Source organism: Monodon monoceros, unplaced genomic scaffold, assembly GCF_005190385.1.
Source record: "Monodon monoceros isolate NGI ecotype Baffin Bay Population unplaced genomic scaffold, NGI_Narwhal_1 Super_Scaffold_4, whole genome shotgun sequence".
In the NCBI taxonomy this organism is placed as follows: Eukaryota; Metazoa; Chordata; class Mammalia; order Artiodactyla; family Monodontidae; genus Monodon; species Monodon monoceros.
The window spans coordinates 6,958,800-6,982,411 of NW_021703781.1; the positions used below are offsets into that span (position 1 = coordinate 6,958,800).

Here is a 23,612-nt window from a genome sequence, read left to right on the forward strand (position 1 = left end):
CTTGATTGGCTTCATTCTGTTTTCGTTGCGGCTTCCATCAGCCCCAAGAGACCAGTGCCACTGCAGCAACTTAACAGGGTGAATGAGGATAATTTCACATGTATGTGAAAGGAAAAAGTATTTTTGTAAGAGTCACTTTTATCTTGTTTTTGTGTCTTATATGTGTGTCTCTGATAAACTATTTAGCATTTGTATGAATGTGCTGAGATACTTCTGTTGCTCAAAATCGTGAACACTTAAAGTACAATTCTTAGAGTTTTGTTTTTTATTGCATGGATCTACATAGATTTTGCTCCAAACTCAGAGTTAGTCTTAGCTTAAATTCTTAAAATGCTATCGACTTTTCTATTTCCTCCTCTTTATTCTTCTGGTGGAACTGTTATCATTGATCAGAATGTTTTTATTCCAGTGTGGCTTTCAGAAGGTGACCTTTGGCTGGAGGAAAGGAGCTGGGGATGAAACTTACCGATTTGAGTATAGAAGAAGAAAAGTGTAAGATTTGAGTCAGGAAAGGTTAATAATAAAGAGAAAGAATGATACGAAATAACGTGATTAGGTTAGGGTGGGTCTTTGAACATGCAGCTTCTTTCAGAACTCTGCAATAGAAAATTCTCAGCGCTGTAATGACACTTGGTATAGCGGCCTTCTGAGCCAGGAAAGGTTTTCTGAGGCACCCCAGATACTTTTCCCACCACTAATAGTTCAAAGTCATAAGATAGTACTGGCTGAACCTAAGTATAGTATTCCTGAGTGGTGAGTCTTTGACATGTTCTGCTAAGTTTTTATTGAGGGTTGTGAATATTTAATGTCCTCCTAGGAGCTTTTAGGTAAATATGTTTTCACAGCACACGTGGTGAACCAAACTAATTATTATACTGTGAACCAAACTAATGGGTTTTAATTATGCTAAGGGCTGTAGAGCTGCGGACAAATTCATAATGTGTTTTAAATTGTTAGAATGGAAAGCACAAACCAAAGGTCTAACCTGGAATAATGTTTGGAAAATAATTTCCTTTGCTGAGATGCCAGCTCTCGCTTTTATTTCTCAAGTTGAAGAATACAGTTGACTCGTGGCATTCACATCTGCAAGGTGGAGGAGAGGAATTGTTGCGCTTGACTTTGGGAGACCCAGATTTTAGGTGAGGGTTTTCACTTCCTCTCTCTTTGGATTTGAACAAGTCACCTGACAAGAAGCACTTCCTCTGCCTTGGCTGTAATATAGGGAAGTGCTATCACATAGGGGAGGCTTACTGAAGATTGCTGAGAGATTGTAACAAAATGATATATAGACAGTGGATAGTTAAGAGGTTTCTTCCCTATTGTTTCGGTTAAGGGAGGTTTGAGTCATCACTAACAGAGCCATTAGAATTTCTCTGCCTGACTGGCAATCTGGTTACTTTAGTTAGTGTTTCTCCCCTTTGATTATTATTGTACTCCTTTAATTTTCTGCAATCTCTTAGTCTATTAAACACGGCTGTTTGGGAAAGGGGGTCAGCTGTACTTCCTTTTGTATCCCAGTTGACATGTAGGTATATATTAATTTTAGTATTTGATCTCTTATTTCTAAAAATGGGTGAGGCTTAAATGATACCCTTGTTGGTAACATATTGAGTGTAGCCCTGCTGCACTGTAAACTTCTCAGTGATCCTGTATGTTCACTGACTGTTACGAGTTATTGGCAATTCACAGAAGAAAATGAGATCTTCAGTGCTGTGTTAGACAAAGTGCTTCTCTCCTAATTTTTCAGATAATGCCCTTAACAGTTAGTCATCAGCTGGTAGTTATAGGGATGGTAGAGAATTAATTGATGACGGCAGGGATACATGTGACTTTTCCACATTTTTGATAAAATAAACACTTAACGAGCTTATTGGAGAGTTTCAGCTTTATTCTCTCAATGCCGAGGACATCATGGCACCAGTGAAATCTGTTGAGTTTTCTGCCAATCAGTCCAAATTGTAACCAAGTCTTTATAACTGTCTTATAATAATAGAAGTAAATTTAATGGAAAACTAGAGTTCCTGGCACATAGTAATTACTCACTAAATGTTTGTGGAATTGAATTGGTAAGAACTTCTGTTCCCCCAAGGGAACATGTAATGAACCTATAAATGTTACAGGGAATGAGAATGTAGCTTGTGACACATGGCTTTGATTTAAATATAAACTAACTTCGTAGTGACCAGTGAATTGTCATATAGTCTTTAAACACCGATAAATTGAATTGAATAATTAATAGGGTTTTAAAATTATAATGTCATAATTAAAATTCTACTTGGAGACTGAAAAAAATACCTATGCTATTCTCTACCTTATACTCCCCTGAGGTCTTCCTTAACTAAATACACACCTCTTATCCCTGTAAAACTCAAGGTTGCAAATATTAGAATATTTAGTTTCTTGTGTTTTCATGAGAATTAGAAATATTGTTTGTAGCATACTATTTTTTTTTTTTTTTGCTGTATGCGGGCCTCTCACTGTTGTGGCCTCTCCCGTTGCGGAGCACAGGCTCTGGACACGCAGGCTCAGCGGCCATGGCTCACGGGCCCAGCCACTCCGCGGCATGTGGGATCTTCCCGGACTGGGGCACGAACCCGTGTCCCCTGCATCGGCAGGTGGATTCTCAACCACTGCGCCACCAGGGAAGCCCTATGAAAATGTATTTTAACAACAAAGTAAAAAGTATAGACCCTCAAAGGAAAACCTAGTTTTATTATTTGGTTTGTTGCATACCAAAACACAAAATTTGAGACCTAGAAGTATCCAGGATACATAGATTATTCCTGTCTATGTGAATGATGACCAGAGAAAAAAAGAGATACAAGTGAACAGGCATTTCACAGAAAAGGAAATACAAATGAACCATTATAATATGAAGACATCAACCCTCATTATTAATTGGGGAAATACAAATTAAAAGCACAATGAAGGATCATTTCACAGATTGGGAGTATTATTGTTGGTGAGAATGTGGAGCAATAGGAATTTCCACCCAACTTTGGTAGGAATGTATACTGGAAAACTGTGGCTATTTAATAAAATTGAAGGTGTGCGCACACTAATTTAAGGTATTCACTCCTAGGTACATATCCTAGTGAGATTTTTACACATGTGCACAAGGAAACTAAATATTTAGATCATGAGGTTTGAGTTTCATGACTTGCAGTGTCCCTGAAAAATATCTAGCAGCTTCTTATTGTGTCTTCTTTAAAAGTGGAAGACAAAAAGTCACATTCTGGGGGGGAAAACACTTACTATCTTAAAACTGGCCGAAATATCAGTAATACTGGGAAACCATGTCACACACAAAGATGCATTTTTGTGCTAGGAAATATTGCTGGAAGACATATAGAAAGCATTGCTGAATAAAAAGTGAAAGAAGTAGGACTATTATGCAGCATGGGAGATGGGCCATAGAATTGCATTGATTTTGTTTCAATAATGAAAATCCTTAAGAGCTACTTTTAGAAAACATTTTGAAATATTACGGAGAAGATTGTGTTCTCAATAGTGAAAAAGTCTCTTGCAAAAGCAAGGATTTGGGGAGGATGAGGATGGTGCTGATGAAGGAAAATGGGCAGATATAACCACTCATGGAGTGACTGCTTGACCAGAAATAAAATGAGAATCTTGGGTAAGTTCACAGAATTAGCTCCTTACATGGAATTCACAGTTTCTTTCTTAGGCAAGCTATTGAAGCAAAGAAGTTGGAGCCAGAATATAAAATCTTAATAGTACTTTATTTATTTATTTATTTTTGAATTTTATTTAATTTATTTTTTATATAGCAGGTTCTTTAATAGTACTTTAAAATGAGATGTGCAGTGGCTACACCATGGACAGTCTTCTTGTAATTTTGTGGCCAAGTACTTAATTTGAAGGTTTAATTTTACAGAAATTTAACTGTTCCAGACTTGCAGTGATTGATGATTGGGAGCTTTTCATAGCATATTCCCCTGAAGATATTTCCAGGGTGAAGATGACATGTTTTACAATGAAAAAGCACCTGTTTTCCAAGTAATCTTACCATGGAGAGAACATTTTGAAAATGGATGTTTGAGTATGTTTTTTTAATTACATCAGTATATTGCTGAAAATGGTCTAAATGTGTCACGTATGTAATCTCTGACATAAGCAGACTTTAAAAAACGTGAATGTCAAATTTTCTAATTGTTTAAATAATGAGGTAAAGTGAAATTTGAATCCATTTGTTAAAAATATAAAAATAAAACATTGTGTGATTAGTTTAAGAACTGACTGACAACAGGCAAAATGGAGATTTCGTAGCTGAATTTCAACAAAATCCTTTTATAATTGGTGGATTAGAATGAATCCTTTTCCATTTGGATGTCTGCATTGTTTGTGACATTTCTTTTGCAGTTTCAAAAGCCATTAAAACAAATTATTGAGATAGACTGAACTTGAAACCAGCCTTCCTATTATTGTATCACAAAGTTTAAATCTTAAGGTTTTAAAAATAATGAAGCATATTTAGTCACATTATATTCATAACCCAAGCAAAAAATGATTTATTATATTACAATTATAATAAAATTTATAGAAAATATTGTTTATCATATTAATTTTCATTTTTAATCTTTTGTAATATATGTAAGTACTGGCGTACAGATCTGTGATGAAAATAACATTTTAATATGCTCCTTTTTGCAAATAAATGTTCAAAATATTTGCTTATAGAGTATATGGTAGGCTGAATTGCTGTCACCAATATCCAGTTCCTAGTTCCTGCAAGCTGTGAATGCGTTATACGGGAAAAGAGACTTTTCAGATGCAAGTTAAGGATCTTGACAATAGGAGATTGTCCTGGATTATGTTGGTAAATTCTAACTGTATTCACAAGTGTCCTCATAAGAGGGAGGCTCAGAGAGATTTGACTACAAAAGATGAGAAGGGGATGTTAAAACTGAAGCAGATATTAGAGTCACATGCTTTGGAGATGGAGGAAGGGGCCACAAGCCGAGGAATGTAGGTGGCCACTAGAAGGCTGGAAAAGGCAGGGTACCAGATTCTCCCTTCAGAGCCTCCAGGAAGAATCATCCTTGCTCGCATCTTGACTTTAGCCCAATGGTTTCAGATTTCTGACCTCTAGGGCTGTAAGAGAATAAATTTGTATTGCCTTAAATGTGTGGTAATTTGTCACAGCGGCATTAGGAAAGTAATGTACAGTGTACAGGGAAAGAGGTTTGGAGACTACTAATATCTACTCCAGTTTCTAACTTAATGAAATGCTTCTGCTCGAGGTCCCCGAAATTAACCTTAGATGTTTCACAGTATCGTGTTTTATTTCATTTTTTTTTCTTTCAGTGGCTGTCTACCATCATATTGCCGATTTCCTGATGAGTTTCTGAACCAGATCCCAACATTCCACTTTGAATAAAATTTTCAAAAATTCTTTTGAAAGATTGTATAAATAAGTTAGAGGGAAAATCAAATTTAGAAGTCAAATTCAGAAAAGCAAAAAGTATTTCGTATTTCAACATGAATTTTCAAAGGCCAGAATACATTTACATATCCCAATTAGGCATCCTTGAAGCTAAAGCTTTACTTAAGAAGTTGAGTTTTTATATTGTCCTTTAAAAATGTGTTTCTAGCTAAAGGTTTAAAGTTACATAGGTAAAACGTGGTAGTAGCCTTACAGGTACTCAGACTGCTAATCTGAATTTGAGCATACTATGACAACTAAATTGCTAGTTTTATTGAGCATATATCAATTCACTGTGAACTGTTTAAGTTGGTTAGTGTTACAGGTGTAACCTGTAAAAGTTGGAGCAAGTTAATGCTTAATGATGGGAATATTTCATTGAACAGAGATGGAGGTTTTCCTGAAGTCCCCGGTACTTTATGTTGCTTGCTTTTCGCTTGCCATTCTGGCCTGGTGCTCTGTCATAAAGGAAATGAAATTGGTTTCCGCAGGAAATGAGATCAGTCTAACAAAGACGCATTTCAGCAGACACCAAAACTTAAATAACTAGGTCATTCATTCTTCAACCACTTATGGGTATAAACATAAACTGGTTAATGTGGATGAAATTAATATAAACTTGATTAGCTTGTAGAAAATAGATGGATAGTTACTTTAATGGGTGATTTTATCATTAAATCTCTTTACTAGGATTAAACCTGGCATCAAACATTCAAGTCTATTGTGGTACTTACCAAATAAAAGGTTTAGAAGTGTGTAATTTTTTTTTTTTTTTTTTTTTGCGGTACGCGGGCGTCTCACTGCTGTGGCCTCTCCCGTTGTGGAGCACAGGCTCCGGATGCGCAGGCTCAGCGGCCATGGCTCACAGGCCCAGCCGCCCCGCGGCATGTGGGATCTTCCCAGACCGGGGCATGAACCCATGTCCCCTGCGTCGGCAGGCGGACTCTCAACCACTTGTGCCACCAGGGAAGCCCTAGAAGTGTGTAATTTTTATCACCAAAGAATTTATTCCTGTAAAGATCCAATGAATCTTTCAGGTTGGTAACCTACATGTGAGTGGATTGGGTGTGTATGAATCTTATTTCATTTCCTACAGTAGAGGGTCCTGAAATAATGCATTTAAATTCTGTGTAGATGATTTTCATTGCTTAATGTTCGGCCCTATGAAGATATTTTTTCCAATCAGCGTAAATTAGAAATTTTAGACCATCATCAGAATATTACAGTTAGTATTTGCATTATTTTAACATATGTTTATCTTTGACAAATCATAGCTACGTTATTGAAAACTCATCAGTTAATATTTTTAAAATAACTTAAAAATATTTCTAGGGCTTATTTACAAATATTTCTTCAGTGGTCTATTTGCAATGAGATGGTACAGGTGTCATGTCACAAAAATGTTTTCTCTTTAATGGACTTTTCTATGAGGCACAGGTAGCACTATTCAACGAAGTACATAAGAAGTAAGGCATTATGGAGGTAACACTGTCTCATTAGCTTACAAAGGAGTATGAAAGATACGTTGCATACAAATTGGTGTAATATGTGGCAGTTTGGGTCATCACGAGATGCTTCATGGATGTGGTTGTATTTGAGCTTGGAGTTGAAGGATGAGTAGAAATTGGACAAAGGCCAAAGACGGGAAAATGTATTTGTGAAAAGTAGAGAATTATCTAATTTAGTCTGTTGTAGTAATCATTTAACGTAGGCTGGAAAATTAGGTTGGATCCAGAATATGAATACCAGATAGGGGAGCTTGGTCTTAATTTATTAGGCAATGGGATTTCCCCCCCAGCTTTATTGAGGTTGTAATTGACAGACCAACATTGTATATGTTTAAGGTGTAAATTGTGGTGTTTTGATATATGTATACATTGTGAAATGATTATCACAGTCAAGCCAATTAACATATCCATCACTTCACATGTTACGATCGTTTTTTATGTGGTGAGAGCACTTAAGATCAACTCTTTTAGCAAATTTCAAGTATGCAGTACAGTATTATGAACTATCGTTAATGCTGTACATTAGATCTGCAGAATTACTCATTTTGCATAATTGAAACTTACTACTCCTTGATTAACATCTATTTTCCCCAACCCTCAACCCCTAGCAACAACCATTTTCTCTGCTTCGATGAGTTTGACCATTTTTGATTCCACATATAAGTGAGATCATGAAGTATTTGTCTTTCTGGGTCCAACTTATTTCCTTCCATGTTCATCAACATTTTCGCAAGTGTCAGAATTTCCTTCTTTAAAGGCTAAATAGTATTCTGTTCTATATATTTATCACATTTTCTTTTTAAAATAAGAAGGAAATGGTTGGATTTACATTTGCCATTTTGTTTAGTTTTTATATTCCTCCTTTGTTGTTATTGTTCCTCTGTTTCTCTGTTATTTCCTTATTTTGTGTAAATGGTTAATGTGCCATGTCGAAACCTTTTTTTTTCTATATATCTTTTCAGTTACGTTCTTAATAGTTACTCTAGGGATTATAATATGCATTATTTTATTTTGTTTTAACTCATCAATGTAACTTCACAGTCTACTTCGGATTAATACTAATTTAATTCCAGCGAAATATAGAAACTTTACTCCACATAGCTTCATTCTCTTTGTATTATTCTTATCATATATACGTATATTTATTATATACGTATATATGATATACATATCATATATATGGTGTGTGTATATGTGTGTGTATATGTATATAGGTGGTGTATATACATTATATATACATATATACATATATAGTGCATTACATCACGTAATTACCATTCTTTTTTAATAGCAAAAACATTTAAGATCTACTCTCTTAGCAACTTTGAACTATATAATATAGTATTATTAACTGTAACTGCTGTGCTGTAGACTGATCCTCAAAATTTACTCATCCTAAACTGGAAGTTTGTACTCTTTGACCAATATCTCCCCTTTTCCCCACCTCTCAGCCCCTGGTAACCACCGTTGTAGTCTCTGTTTCTGAGTTTGGCTTTTCAGAATTCCATATCATATAGCATTTGTCTTTCTCTGTCTGATGTCTCATTTAGAATAAGACCCTCAAGTGCCATGTTTGTTGTTGCAAATGGCAGTATTTCTTTCTTTCTCAGGGCTGAATAATTCTCCATGGTTTGTGTGTGTATAAATATATACGTATATATTTCACATCTTCTTTTTCCACTTACCATTTATTCATTGATGGACAATTAGATTGTTCCCTTATCTTGGCTGTTTTGAAAAATGCTGCAGTGAACCTGGAAGTGCAGATATCTCCTTGAGATCCTTTGGATCTATATCCAGAAGTGGAGTTACTAGATCATATGTTAGATTTATTTTTAATTTTTCTTTATGCTGTTTTCCATAGTGTCTGCAGCAATTTAAGTTCCTACCAGCAGTGTTAAAGGGTTCCCTTTTCTCCATATCTTGTGAGTATTTGTTATTTCTTGTCTTTTTGATAATAGCCATTCTAACACGTGTGAGGTGATATCTCATTGTGGTTTTGATTTGCATTTTCCTGCTGATTAGTGATGTAGAACATTTTTTCTTGTACCTGTTGCCCATTTTTATGTTTTCTTTGGGAAAATGTCTATTCACTTCCTTTGCCCATTTTTAAATCATATTGTTTGCAATTGAGTTATATACATTCTTTATACACTTTGGATATTAATCCCTTGTCAGAGATATGATTTGCCTTTTCATTTTGTTGATGGTCTTATTTACTGTGTAGAAGCTTTTTACTTTGATGTAATCCCACTTGTTTATTTTAACTTTTGTTGCCTTTGCTTTGGTGTCAAATTCAAAAAAATATTGCCAGGACTAATGTCAAGAAGCTTACCCCCTATGTTTTCTTCTAAGAGTATTAATGATTTCAGGTCTTACCTTCAAGTCTTAAAACCATCTCAAGTTGATTATTTTTGTGTGTGGTGTGTAAGATAGTGGTTCAGTTTCATTCTTTTTACATGTGGCCATCCTGTTTTCCCAGCACCATTTATTGAACAGATTATCCTTTCCCTATTAAATATTCTTGGCTTCATTGCTGTAGATGAATTGACTATGCATGGATTTATTTCTGGGTTTCTATAATGTTCAATTAGTCTTTGTGTCTTTTTATGCCAATACCATACTGTTTTGATTACTATAGCTTTGTAATGTACTTTGAAAGCAGGAATCGTGCTGCTTCCAGCTTTCTTCTTTCTCAAGATAGCTTTGGCTATTTGGGGTCTTCTGTAGTTCCATATGAGTTTTAGGATTGTTTGCTCTATTTGTGTGAAAAATGGAATTGGAATTTTGATAGTGATTGCATTGAATCTGTAGATCACTTTAGGTAGTGTAGATATTTCTACAATATCCTTCTTCCAATCTTTGAGCACAGAATGTCTTTGCATTTATTTGTGTCTTCTTCAGTTTCCTTCAGTAATGTTCTATAGTTTTCACTGTACAGATCTTTCACCTTCTTGGTTAAATTTATTCCTTAGTATTTTATTTTATTTTTGCTGCAGTTGTAAACTGGGATTTTTTAAAAAAAATTCTCTCTAATAGTTTGTTGTTAATATGTAGAAACACAACTGATTTTTATGTATTGAAATTGTATCCTGAAACTTTATTTATTAGTTCTAATGAAATTTTGGTGGAGTCTTTAGGATTTTTGATATATAATATTAGTCATCTGCAAATAGAGAAAATTTTACTTTTCCTTTCTAATTTGGATACCTTTTATTTCTTTTTCTGGACTAATTGCTGTGGTTAGGACTTCCAGTCCTATGATGAATAAAAGTTGTTGAGAGTGGGCGTTCTTGTAAGGCAACTGTGGTAGCAATAAATTCTCCATCCTTGTTTATCTTGGAATGTATTTATTTTACATGTTTGAAAAAAAGTTTAGCTCGATATTGAATTTTTGGTTGACAGTTTTTTTTCTTTCGGCTCTTTGATAAGTTGTCAACTGCCTTCTGTTCTCTCTTGATTCAGATGAGAAGTCAGCAATTAATCATGTTGTGATGAGTAAATTTTTGTCTTGCTGCTTTAAATATTTTCCCTTTTTTTTGTCTTTGACTCTCAATAGTTTGAGTACGATGTGTCTAGGTGTGAATCCCTTTGTGTTTATCCTACCTTGGTATTTTTATGCTTCTTGGATGTTTAAACTAATGTTTTTCTTTAAATTTTGGAAATTTTTGGCCACTATTTCTTCAAATATATTTTCTGTTCTTTGTTTCCTGTTGTTCTGGGACTCCCATTACCTGTATATTATTTCATAGGTTTTTGAGGCTCATTTAATTTTTTTCCTGTTTTTTTTCTCTGTGTATTTCTGATTGAATAATTTCTATTAAATGATCTTTGAGTTCACTGATTCTTTGTCCTTTCATTTTAAATCTGCCGTTGGACCCCTCTAGCATATTTATTATTTTAGTTATTATACTCAAATCCATTTGGTTCTCTTCGTGTAATTCCTGTATGTTTATTGAGCATTTCTATTCATTGACTAATTATTATCATACTTTTCTTTATTTCTCTAAACATTTTTCCTGTAGTTCTTTAAATATATTTGTATGTTTTTTTTTACTTTATTTTAGGCTGCGTTGGGTCTCCGTTGCCGTGCACGGGCTTTCTTTAGTTGCGGCAAGTGGGGTCTACTCTTCGTTGCGGTGCACGGGCTTCTCATTGTGGGGGCTTCTCTTGTTGCAGAACATGGGCTCTAGGTGCGCAGGCTCAGTAGTTGTGGCACTCGGGCTTAGTTGCTCCATGGCATGTGGGATCTTCTTGGACCAGGGATCAAACCCATGTCCCCTGCATTGGCAGGTGGATTCTTAACCACTGCACCACGAAGGAAGTCCCTATTTGTATGTCTGAAGTTTTCTTTGAAGCCTTATCTGCTAATTTCAACATCTGGGGATACTCACTGACAGTTTCTCTTGACTGTTTTTTCTCTCAGTATAGGTTACACTTTCCTGTTTTTTTGTTTCTTTGCCTGTGCCACTTTTCTTTTTGTTAAAACTGGACTCTTTAGATAATATATTGTAGGAACTATAAATTCTGGTATTTCTCCGCTGAAGGTGGTTGTTCTGGTTTTTGTTTGTTTTTTTGTTGTTCAGTAACTTGCCTGGGCTAAGAAGGTGGTGGTTCCTGTTTTTGTTGGTTTGTTTATTGTTTAGTAACTTGCCTGTGAGATGTCTCCCCTATGATGTGTTGTCATTGATGTCACTGCTCCATTTTATTTTTTCATTCTTTTATTTTAGCCTGGTTCTTAAAAGTTACCCTGTTTCTGCATAGCTTAGAGTTAAGGCAGTGATTGTACAGAGGTTGCACTCAGGTACTTCAAACAGTAAGAGTTCTGTTCTCTGCATATGGACCTGTGTATGGGTAGAGAAGCACATGAGAAGTTCAGGTTATCTAAAATCTGTTCCAGATTTGCTTTCTGCGAGTTCTTTGTGTCTTTCTTATGTACATGCTACTTCAGAGTTAGCCAGGAGTGTGTGAATAGTTTGGAACTACTCTGCATGCTTCAACTTCAGTCAGGAATATACTGAGTGAGGCTAGAAGAGCTGTTGAGTTTCCCTGGAAAGTGTCACTTTCACATACAATGCATTGTGCGTGGCATCTGCTCCCAATCAAGCGAGCCCCCTTTCATAAGGTGGCACAGCTTCTGGTCCTCCCAGCCTACCCCACACCACATTCCTGCAGGAGCTGCCCATCAGCTGAGCTGTGGGGAGATGGGAGCAGCCTTCAGAAATAGCACCACAGACTCTTCCTGTTCTTACCTGAAGTTCAGCAGTTTTCAAGCACAAAAGTTTGTCATATTTTTTTATGCCTCTGGTAAAGTCCCACGGCTCTAAAAGGTTATTCTTGTCAATTTTATCCAGCTTGCTTTTTAGGGAGAGGATTTGCCAACCTTCTCACTCAGCCATAGGAGGAAGTCCCCATAATTTCTTTCAAAAATGTAGCTCATTAAAGTCTTTTTATCTTTCCTGAATTGATCCTTGAACATAAATAGTGTCACACTGTGGCTTTCATACATCATTTACACAGCTGCTAGAGTTATCTTCCTTAAAATATCCTTTGTATTATTTCTTTGTGTTGCAGATAGCTCCCTTCTGAACTAAATTGTGTATTAGGTGAGATGGAATTTTTGGTCACCCAAGCTGTATTTGTATTCTGTTACCTTAAGCTATATGTTTATAGATTATATGGATTAATAGGACTCTGGAGTATGTCCAGATCACCTAACATTATTTCAGGGTTAAGTCTCACAGATACAGTTTTAGTTTCAGTTCTATATAACATACCTGAACTATCTCTCCTGACTTAGTTTTCTAATTCTACTATATACCTCTCTCGTCAAGATTCTTCAACCAGAAAATATCGTATTTTCCTTTGACATGATGACTCATATCTTCAGATAACAAGGGAAAGATCCCTATATCCAGATATACCCACAAGGCATCATCTAGGAAGGATCACTATTTTAATGCCTTATTACACTTTTGCTTTTGCTAATACATTGCCAGAGGGGCTCATACCAGGTTATGAACTTATGAGATGTCTCTCAAGCGAAAGTCATGGAGTTTGTGGTATTCATGGCTCTGATTCTATGTGTGAGTTCTTTTAGAGCATGTACACTGTCGCATTGAAGTTTAATTTATCAGTAATAAAACTATTACCACAAATGTACAGGAAAACGAAAAGAAAAAAAGAACAGCTGATAATCAGGCTAATATTACCTTGAGGGGGACAAGGTGATATATGGGTTTTAGGCTAAGCAGATATGCCTCTTAATAGTTTCTGGTTTAGATCGAGTCATTTAATTTTCTCACTCACCATTTACTCATTCCTAAAGTGAAGATAATAATAATTCTTCTCTTATAGAGTTGTGGTGAGAATTAAGACCTAGCACACAGAGGACGCTTTAAAAGTTGTGTAGCCATTATTATTTACATAATTGTGTCTACACAGTTACTTCTTAATTCTTGAAACTGTGTGGGAATCCCGTGTGAGCAAAATCCTAGTAAGAATTCCAAGGTGTTGACTGTCTCCATCTGAGTCTGCTTGGAGTTTCAGTTTTGAGGTTCCAAGTGATATTACTGAGTTGATTCTAGCTTAATTTGTTCAGACTGATACTGAGTAATTAATTTAGCTCTTGCCATTTTAAATTAATTTAGATGGAATTATCCAGCACACTTCCATGGAATGAGATACCCGCGAAGAGCGAGATGGTTGTACGTTATGCCTGAATAAATCGGCACTGTATTACACTGTTAATTAAATTTGAAGACATCATCTTTGCCTGCATAACTGGACGTGGGCGCCATAATTCTCGTTTTCGCTTTTTTCTGCGCCCTTTGACTTTTCGTAGTGCTCTAGGTGAGGCAGAAGCTGTTGATTGCCCGTGTCCACACGTTTGTGTGAATTGTTCCCTTTCTTTAAGCAGATTACGAGACAAGGCAGTATGGGTGTTGTGACAGAGGTCCTATGTCGGATGATTAGATTGACCTGGTTACGGTAAAGAGTATTTTTTTGGCAACGAACTTACGAATTGATTCTACCTGAATCTGCTTTACACAGAACTCCCCGAAGACAACTCTATGGTTCACTGGAAATTTTCACTGGGGGATCCACCAAGTTTGATCACTGTCTGTGGTTCACTGGGATCTTGCAGGGAGGCAAGGCTGAGATGTCACAGACTCTGATATCTGACAAATACTTGGACCATACATTATTTTTGCCAAAACTATTTTTGTGTACTCAGTATCATGACACTGCCAATTGCTTACAACATATGTAATGAATATGTATATATTTTGCTAATTCTTTTTTTAAAAAATATTTATTTATTTATTTGGCTGCGCCGGGTCTTAGCTGCGGCACGCAGGGTCTTAGCTGCGGTACGCAGGATCTTTTAGTTGCGGCATGCAGGCTCTTAGTTGTAGCATGCGGGATCTAGTTCCCAGACCAGGGATCAAACCTGGGCCCCCTGCATAGAGAGCGCAGAGTCTTAACCACTGGACCACCAGGGAAGTCCCTATTTTGCTAATACTTAAAAAAAGACTCGAGCAGAGTGAAACTTTGCTCCAAAGTAATTTGTGGGTAGTTGAACTATAGCGGTGGTTCCACTATTTCCACCGATTTATTTCTTCTTGTGGTTTGCTTATTCATGCGTTTATTCAGATGTTTACTGAGCTCTGAACTCTGAATTTAGTGGTGAAGCGGCATAGCTTTTTTAACAGCAGTTTTCTTAATTTGAGCCCAACTTCCTGGAACATCATGGTGATATATGAATAGAAATTATGTGCTTCACATGCAAATTAGGTAAGTGGGCCATCACCTAGAGTGTGGAGAGTTGGTTTGTTAAGCTTTTATTGAGCTTGCGACAGATAGATGGGTCTGACTTAGCAATGTTCAAAAGCAGGAGGCTGCATCCAATGAATCATTAGTAGCACATGTGATTTTTAACATACCTGCATATCATCTTGGGGCTCAATTCATAGCAGAAGCCTTTCCTTTGGTTTCCTTTTGAGTGTCTTGCTTTCAAAATACTAAATATGGGTGTTCTCACCAACAATGGCTCCCAGTTAAGATACGTGTGAACAGAGTTGACCTAATACAATATTCCTGTTATGATATTAGAAGGAGAGAGGTCATGCAGGGTGGAATGTCAAACTAGTATACCTCCAGATTTGCACTGGCACATTTGAGTCAGCTGAATATTAAAATAATTAGAAAAATAAGGTAGACTGGCATATCTACTTAATATGATGTTTAAAGAAGATTGTATTACAGAAGATGTATGCCAAGGAGAAACATGAGCACTGAGCAAATCATATGAAACCCTATTAATTCACTAGGGATTTTCATAATTAATTAATTTTCATAATTAACTGCTAATTGGCAGAGCTGTGTAGTGGTGATGTACTGCTAATTACCACTTGTTTAGTGTGCTAACAGATCCTTTCTGACTTGGACCTGTGTTGTTAAGAAAGGCACATGGGGGGCTTCCCTGGTGGCGCAGTGGTTGGGAGTCCGCCTGCCGATGCGGGGGATGTGGGTTCGTGCCCCGGTCCGGGAAGATCCCACATGCCGCGGAGCGGCTGGGCCTGTGAGCCGTGGCCGCTGGGCCTGTGCGTCCGGAGCCTGTGCTCCGCGGCAGGAGGGGCCACAACGGTGAGAGGCCCGCGTACCACAGAAAAAAAAAAAAAAAAAAAAAAAGAAAGAAAGGCACGTGGAATGACTTGAGCTTTTCTGAAGAGATTCAAAGGCTTGAGACGTGGGGAAACCCAGGCATATCCGTTTCATCTGCTATGATCACATTTAACTTGTCTTTCAAAAAGCTGATCTCTGAAAGAATTTATCCTGTGATTGATGCAGGATACATATTTCCTTCTCTAAGACAATGTTCTGTTAATCTTTGGTGCAAAGTGGGATGAAGAGGAAAAGAATATGACAAGCAACACTACCTGGAACTATGAACTCTCACAGAAAAGTGTGAAAGTCTGGCAACAACCACATTTCCAGGCTGGGGAAATGTTATGATTGGAATTTTGAAGACGTATAAAGAGGAAACAGTGAACTAAGATTTTCCTTTTATCCAGCTTGATATTTCTTTTCTAAAGTAGTTCATATAAGTCAGTGGGATACAGCATCATAATTACATTGGAATTGTAGGACATACAAACATTTTAAAGGATGTTGCGCCCTGTATGGTAGGTGTGATTTTGCCTGTTTCATGTCTTCACTTGGCAACTTCAACAACAACAACATCTTTATTTTTTGGAGAAGTTTGATATCTCCATAGCTCGTGGGCACGTTGACCCTCAGTGGATATGGTGTCTTGCCCAAGGCCACTCAGCAGATGGGTGGCTGAGAAAAAACAAACCTGCATCAACTTCAGACCATCTGTTCCACTCCAAAGGATCCTGTCTTCACATTTCTTGGTAGAAGACAAGCTTTTCTCTTAATTTATATCTCTGTGATTCTGGCTTTCAATGTGAGGTAGACTGTTTTTTTAATTAGGCAGAGAAAATTATAGTTTGTTGGGATTTTCTAGCTTGTAATGCTTTGCTTTTCTTATTTGGACTTCAGAACTCTTCTGTGAAGTGTGATAGGTATATTGCCACTTAATGGATGGGGAAGCTCAGACTGATCTACCTGGGATCCCTTGGCTGGTTATGCATTGACTCGGAATCCTGTGTCCTGTGGTACAGTGACCTGCCCATTTGCTTATGCTGTCAAGCTATCAAGATTTAATACCTCATTAATTTTCAAAATACATTTTGAGATATCTCTGTGTTACTCTGAAGGTTATTTGGTGCACAACTGAAAGGCAGTGTCAAAAGGTAAATTACTTGCCTTCATATTAGAAACTTAGGATTATGAAAACAAAAACCAAAGTAAAGATCCGCCATTAGGGCTGTTACTACTGTGTCCCTATAGGCGCATTTGTTTAATTTTGCAGAAATAGGTGAAATCGTAGTTTGAGGTCAACTCTTCAAACACTGAGCACTTTCTTCTGCAAATCACCGTTTCAGACTGGTCATGGTGGGGTGGGAGAGTGAGGGTCCAAGTTGAGTAACAATGTTTCATAGTATTAAACTTGAACCAGTCTTCAGGAGGCATATGGCTTGTCTAGATCCTTTAGCTGTCATGAAGAATGAAGTAGATAGAGATCTATTAACAGAAAATGATCTTCAATACATATTAATAAATTAAAATATGGAATTTATACAAAGTGAGCCCGTTAATGGGAAAAGCCAATCTATGTACTTCGATGTGAGCTTACATATGTATGCAAGTGCATAAAAAAAGGCCTGGAAAGATGTACATCCGAAAGCTTATCCAGCTCCCATGTGGTTATGCCTGGGAGGGAGAGTATGTAAAATTAAATTTGGAAAGAGAGAATTAAATTTTTCAGTATTGTTTGAATTTTCACCAAGGAACATGTTTTTATATGTGATTTTATTTATGTGTGATTTAAAAATATGAAATAGTTTTCCACTGGTGGAGACCTGGAGATGAATATGTCACACTGAGGGAGAAAAAAGTATGAGCAAAGGCATCGAGACCTTAAAATGGAGTGGTATGTTAGAGTGCAATTTGTACACAGTGATAACAAGAGAGGTGGTCTGCTGTAGCTTATATAGCCCCAATTATTGTTTGCAGTTCAGTTAAGTCAATGACATGTTTCAACAGGTTTGTAAGTGACTTAGGCATATACATCTGTGTATGCCAAATGGTTCGATGGATACCTCGGTTGGAAACCTAATTGATTTCACACAGACTCTCCAGTGCCAACAAAGCCAGATGCTATGTTGTGGTTATTCTTGAGAATTTCTTTACCTGTAAGATGAGGTAATGTTTGTCGGGCAGGGAAGAACGGGGACCAGTTTGTATTTTAAAAGAAGAGAAGACACACAGCCATGCTGCTTGCTTAAGGTTTGTTACCTTTGCCAAAGCACACCTGTCCTTATCAAATTGGTCTTGTCTCCATATGAAAAGCATTATGAACCTCCTACCTGCCTACTTTGGGTTCTGGGCAGCCTAGGTACACATTTAGACAGACCGAAGTATATACTTTCTCTGGTTTAATTTTGTATGAAAAATAAGTGTAATGTTTAAGAGGCAGGTAGGTGTACAGGCTGAGCAGTAGTTCTTTGTTTCATGTTCTGATGTGGTCTATTTTGAAGCACCAGTAAGGTAAAACATATATTACATAAGGGTTTATTTCATGGTTTGGGAGCACACTCATTGTAAGGGCACGTAAAGTTCTTTCAAATTGAAGTTGTGAAAATTAAAATTCTCAGTAATAGTACTTGAGTAAAGAAAAAGACTAAGGAAAAGATGGTAACATGCGAATTGAAGCTTGCGAATTGAAGTTCCCACGACAGCTGTATAGACTGTGATACTTTATCTCTTGTGCCTGGTGTTAGGGGCCATTTAGTTGATCTTTAATTAATGAATGAGACCCTTTGTTTTCCACTGACAACTTTATTTTGGGGAAGTGGGAACTAAGCCTTAACATAAATGCTGCAGTGTGGTTTAACTCTAAAGATGTCAGGGTTATTTGAAGAAATATACATCTAAATTAAGAAATACTTTTAGTAGTTTACTTTAAAAAGTGACAAGTAGCTACTTTTAAAAAGTAACAAGTTTTGGTAATGACTCTGTTGCCTAGAACAACCAGACGTTTCTCTTTCCAGTAAAAGAAACTAACAGTGCAAAGCTCTGATTTGTGTTGTTTCAAGTTTTACTGAAAGGGGTAAAACTTTTTTCCTTTTTTAACTGCTCAGCTTTTCTGTTACATTTATGTGTGTTTTGAGGGGGGAGGGGGCAAAGAGAGAGCGATAAAGGTCCAAAAAAAGATGGGTAGGGCTTCCCTGGTGGCGCAGTGGTTGAGAGTCCGCCTGCCGATGCAGGGGATGCGGGGGATGCAGGTTCGTGCCCCGGTCCGGGAAGATCCCACGTGCCGCGGAGCGGCTGGACCTGTGAGCCATGGCCTCTGGAGCCTGTGCTCCGCAACGGGAGAGGCCACAACAGTGAGAGGCCCGCATACTGCAAAAAAAAAAAAAAAAAAGATGGGTAGAGTCTCTGAGAGAGAATTGCCTTTGCTGATTGTGTGTTCATTTATTCCCGTTAAACCCCACTATCTGTAACAAGTATGTCGCTCTGTGAAAAAATGAAACTTGTTTGGCAGGATTAATTCATTTCAGATCCATGTGGTTTTCAAGGATCTTTAAAATAAATGTAAGATATTCCAGTGATTCATACTTTAACATTTTGATTAAAGTGAAATAGGAAACAATTTAAATATACCCAGTATGTAAACTTTTCAATATTACCAGAAAGTGCCTTTTTCTTGAAAATAACTAGAACATTTTAGATGTTACGAACAGCTGCATAGTTAATGCTTTGAGTTTTCAAACGTGATTTCTCTAAAACAATCCATTTAAGAACCAATTTTAAGAAATGAGTGGTGCTTCATAAATGCCATAGATGGAGAGAAATGACAATATGCAAAACTAATGACATCCCTTATTTTGAGTTCTTGTTATGGTCTTGACACTGTGATAAGCTCTTTACTTAGATAATCTCATTTTTTCACAGCAACCCTATGAGGATGGTATAATTATTATCCCATTTTTCAGGGAAGGAAACTAAAGACTAGAAAAGTTAATAGCTTGTACGTAGTGAGACCAGGATTCTTGCTCGCTTAGGTGATCTGTTTATAGAATCCAATCTCTTAACTATTATAATACACTGATTCTAAAGCAATTCATGAAATCAGTTCAGTGGTGTGTTGGCAATGGCTCTTAGAGTTTCCTGAGAGCTAATTGTTGCATATTTAGCAGTTTTGTGAGCTGATTTGTAAACTTTTACACTTTGAAACCAGCCATCATTGGAGTATTTACACTACAGAAATGGGCAAGTCAGGGCTTTTTATTTTTAGAAATTGGTTCACTAGCACACCATTTCTTAACATAGTTCTCTACCAGTGCTATTTGTCAAAGTGTAGCTTCCAGACTCTCACAGTTTAAATGGATATGAATGGGATAAACACTTACCTTAATCAATTTTTTCCCAGTAGCATTTGTCTTAGTGTGATAAATTGTTATTAATATAGTTAGAACTGAGAATATTAAATTTAAAAGAGCTTATCCTGAATTTCACAGTAGAAGAGAGTCCCTTTCCAAGCTTCCAGTCTTTTATCTGAGGATTTTGGAAAGAAAGCCCTTGTCTGGCTGACTGCTGTCAGTGGAAACAATCAATAAACATTCTATAATCGGAATAGAAAAGAGTTTTATTTGAGCCAGACTGAGGACTATAGCCCAGGAGACAGATTCAAGAAACACTTGAAATGTGTCCTTCTAGACTACAAAATGGGGGGAGGCTTATATAGGCAAAATCCACAAAGTTACATAAGTGGTTTGCCAATTATAATTGGAGCTGGCAAGAAGTAAGGGCGCTTGTTAAGCCAGGATTGGTTGAGGTCTGAAATGGTTGAATAGTTACAAGGGGAGACCTTGAGACTGTAAAGGTGCAGCTGGCAGCTACTAACAGATCTTGTTTTGAGAATGGCTGGTGAAGTCTCTGAGTCTGATACAGTTCAGAAAATTCAAGTTCTCAGTAGTACAGGAATGTGTCTGAAACCACGTGCACAATGGCTATCTGGCTCCGTTTTGAATGCCTGAACCACAGTTTTATATCTTGTGAGAACAGAGGACAAATATTAAACAGGGGTGCATCCCTTCAAGGTTTCAAAAGAGAACGATTAGCACATACACAGCAACTCAGCATGACCTTGCTGTCTAGGAAGGGAAACTCATCTTTGAAGGAGTACTAGCATTGGCATTGTAGGGATAAAATGCCCCCGTTTCCTATCTTCGAAGTGGACATTCTGAACAATCTGGTAAATGCATTTAAAAAAATGGTCAAAGCAGATGTACATTGCATGTTTGACAGACCAATGCATGCATTGCTAACTGTTCCAGTTAGCATGAAGTTCAAGCCAAATCATGTATAAGCCAGAATGACTTCCCCATACCTCAGTGTGTGAAAATTTCTTGCATTACCGCAGAGTATAAAAGTAGTAGCTGCACCCAGATTTGAGAGATTCCTTTGACTACTAGCTGAGATAGTTTGAGGAGGAATGGAAAGAAATTGGGCTGGGGGCCACAGAAGCCCATGATAAGAGGATAGAGGAATTCAGAAAACGAAAGTTCATTAAAAAATAAAGCAAAGCAAAACATGGGTGCCAGGAAGGTTTGTGCGGTATGAGTAACTAGTGATTATATGCTTCTTTTATCCATAAAATAATCTTAACTTCAATTTTAGAACCCTGGTACCTAATCTTTCCTAGAAACCATAAAGCATCATTCTCTGCTGATAAGGATCTTTTTATTGGTAGTGGCTCAATTTAGTAAGTACTTTAACACTGTAAATTGTAATGCTGATGCACTGCATCAAGTTATCAATTTATCCTCCTAATGTTCTTTTTAAGAAGACATATTCTCACTTGTGTTTTGTGTTTAATGTATTTATAATGTTCTTCTGTTGTGAAAATGCTCCTTTGAACATCTTCCCATACCCAGCTGGATTGCCTCCTGAATCCTGCTTATCTAAAGTAAAAGCATGCATGCACGATAATGCATTTGTTCCTAATTGGGGTAGTTCTCTCTAACTTGACAGTCGGTTCTTATCCTGTTTCCTTCACCTGCTTGGTAGTTACTTGTTGGGATTTTCAGGATTTATGGGGTTATTACTTGATTGGAATGGAAGTTGATGGGAGGAAATAGAAAGGAAAAGGAATGAGTGAGAAAATAAAGCAGTACGCAGACACCGAATAGAAGTCAAATTATTGCATCCGAAGTTCGAGGCCAGATATGATACCCAACTTGAGGAAGACAAGCTAATCGTTGTCTTTGTGGATAAGGACAAGCCTGTGTAAATCAGTATTTTATACCAATCAATTTTATGTTTGCTTAGCTTCACTGTTAATTTGAGTAAAGTATTCTTCTGTCCTTTTGATTTTTTATCAGCGAAGTACTTGAAAGACTAGAAATGAATGCTCTAGAGTCAGAGAAGTCTGGCTTTTTAGTCCCGGCTTGAAAAATTTAGTAATTGTGACTTTGGAAAAGTAACCTAACTTCTCTATATTCTTGTCCACACAATAATCGTAATAATCCTTACCGTAGATGACCACAGGAGTTATTGATAAAGCTCCGAGTGCAGTGCCTAATCAGAGTAGGCGCTCAGTAAATGGTAGCTTATAGTTATCCGTAAATTAAGATGCGGATTAAGTATGAGAGGTATAGACAATGTATTTGGATGATTTGGGAGCTCATATTAGAGAATTGACAAGTACTTTCTGTGAAAGAAACTGAAGTATAATAAGGTAGATTGGGTCTAGATGCTTGATGATGGTGGTGGTGGTGGTGGTGGTGATGATAATGATGACGACGACGACGATGATGATGATGGCGCCTTTCCTTCTTTCTGCACAGAATGTCCCCCCAGACCTCTCCATCTGCACCTTTGTGCTGGAACAGTCCCTCTCTGTCCGGGCCCTGCAGGAGATGCTGGCTAACACTGTGGAGAAGTCACAAGGGGCAAGTACTTAATTTATGTTGTCTTGCAGTATTTTAATGAACTCAGCTACTATATGAATGATTTCTTTCACAGGTTTTGGAGATTTTCTTTTGACCAAAATATGTAAATGCCTTTTAGTTGTGATTTTCTTAAGTCTGCCTTTCTGCTTCATCCAGCAGATCTGTTGACGTCTTAAAGAACTTAAAAAAATCCAACCCTCAGGGTGATCTGTGTCCTTGAACCTCATGCTTATGTCAGTGGTTACAATAGAATCTTCTCCTTGAGCATTTGTGTTTCTAACGTTTTTGCAGCTGTTATTTTGACTCTTTCAATTAATTGCTTTATGCATGGCTGTCATTAATCTTTATTTCATTCTCAAATGCCTCTAACCATGTGACTGTGTCCTAAGCTTCTTTGTGGCAAGTAAAATTTCATGGCACTCATATTTGAAGTAACGAAATTATGGTGTTACAGCTTTGGTCAGTTGTAATTTTGCAAATAGCTAAACATTTTCTTCTGAAAATTGAAATTTTTATTCTGTCCCCTAATGCAAACATTTTTCTTTGAAAGCTTATTTGGTAATTTAAATTATGTTCCATTCTATGCTGTGAGTGATTTCTGGGCTACTGCCCATTCTTAGCCAATTCATTAAATTTTAGAATTAAGCAGGAGGATGAGTGGTCAAATTTTTGCTTCCTGTTTATTTGTTTGCTTGTTGCTATAATTACTGCAGTGTATGGTTTAATAAGCTATACTATTTCCAGGAATAAAACTGAAAATTTTTATTTGCCATTATTGGTCCATGTGTTGCTGTTTTTGTTGTTAATCATTGCTCCGGTTTGGATAAGTAAAGAGATTTAAAAATGATAATATATGGTTTAACAGAAAATGAGTGCTCAGTTCTGATGTAATGTATTTTCATTAGCCTTGTAGTTTCAAAAATTTTAGTGTCACACAGCTTAGGACTTTAATTGGTTTGTACATTAATTTTAAATTAATTTAAAATTTTAATTCTGTACGACATATATGTATGTATGTATGGAGGAGAAAAGTACGTTTGTAAGTATGGAGGAGAAACTTTAGTGATCTTTATT

The 23,612-nt window shown here is 36.9% G+C and overlaps 1 protein-coding gene across 1 annotated transcript in view; it reads left to right on the forward strand.

Annotated features, from left to right (window-relative positions):
* Positions 1-23,612, forward strand: part of RYR2 (ryanodine receptor 2) — a 721,906-nt gene that overhangs the window by 233,286 nt on the left and 465,008 nt on the right. Inside the window, exon 3 of the mRNA XM_029245584.1 lies at positions 22,434-22,538. Coding sequence (XP_029101417.1) covers positions 22,434-22,538 — 105 coding nt within the window. The remainder of the gene's footprint in view (positions 1-22,433; positions 22,539-23,612) is intronic.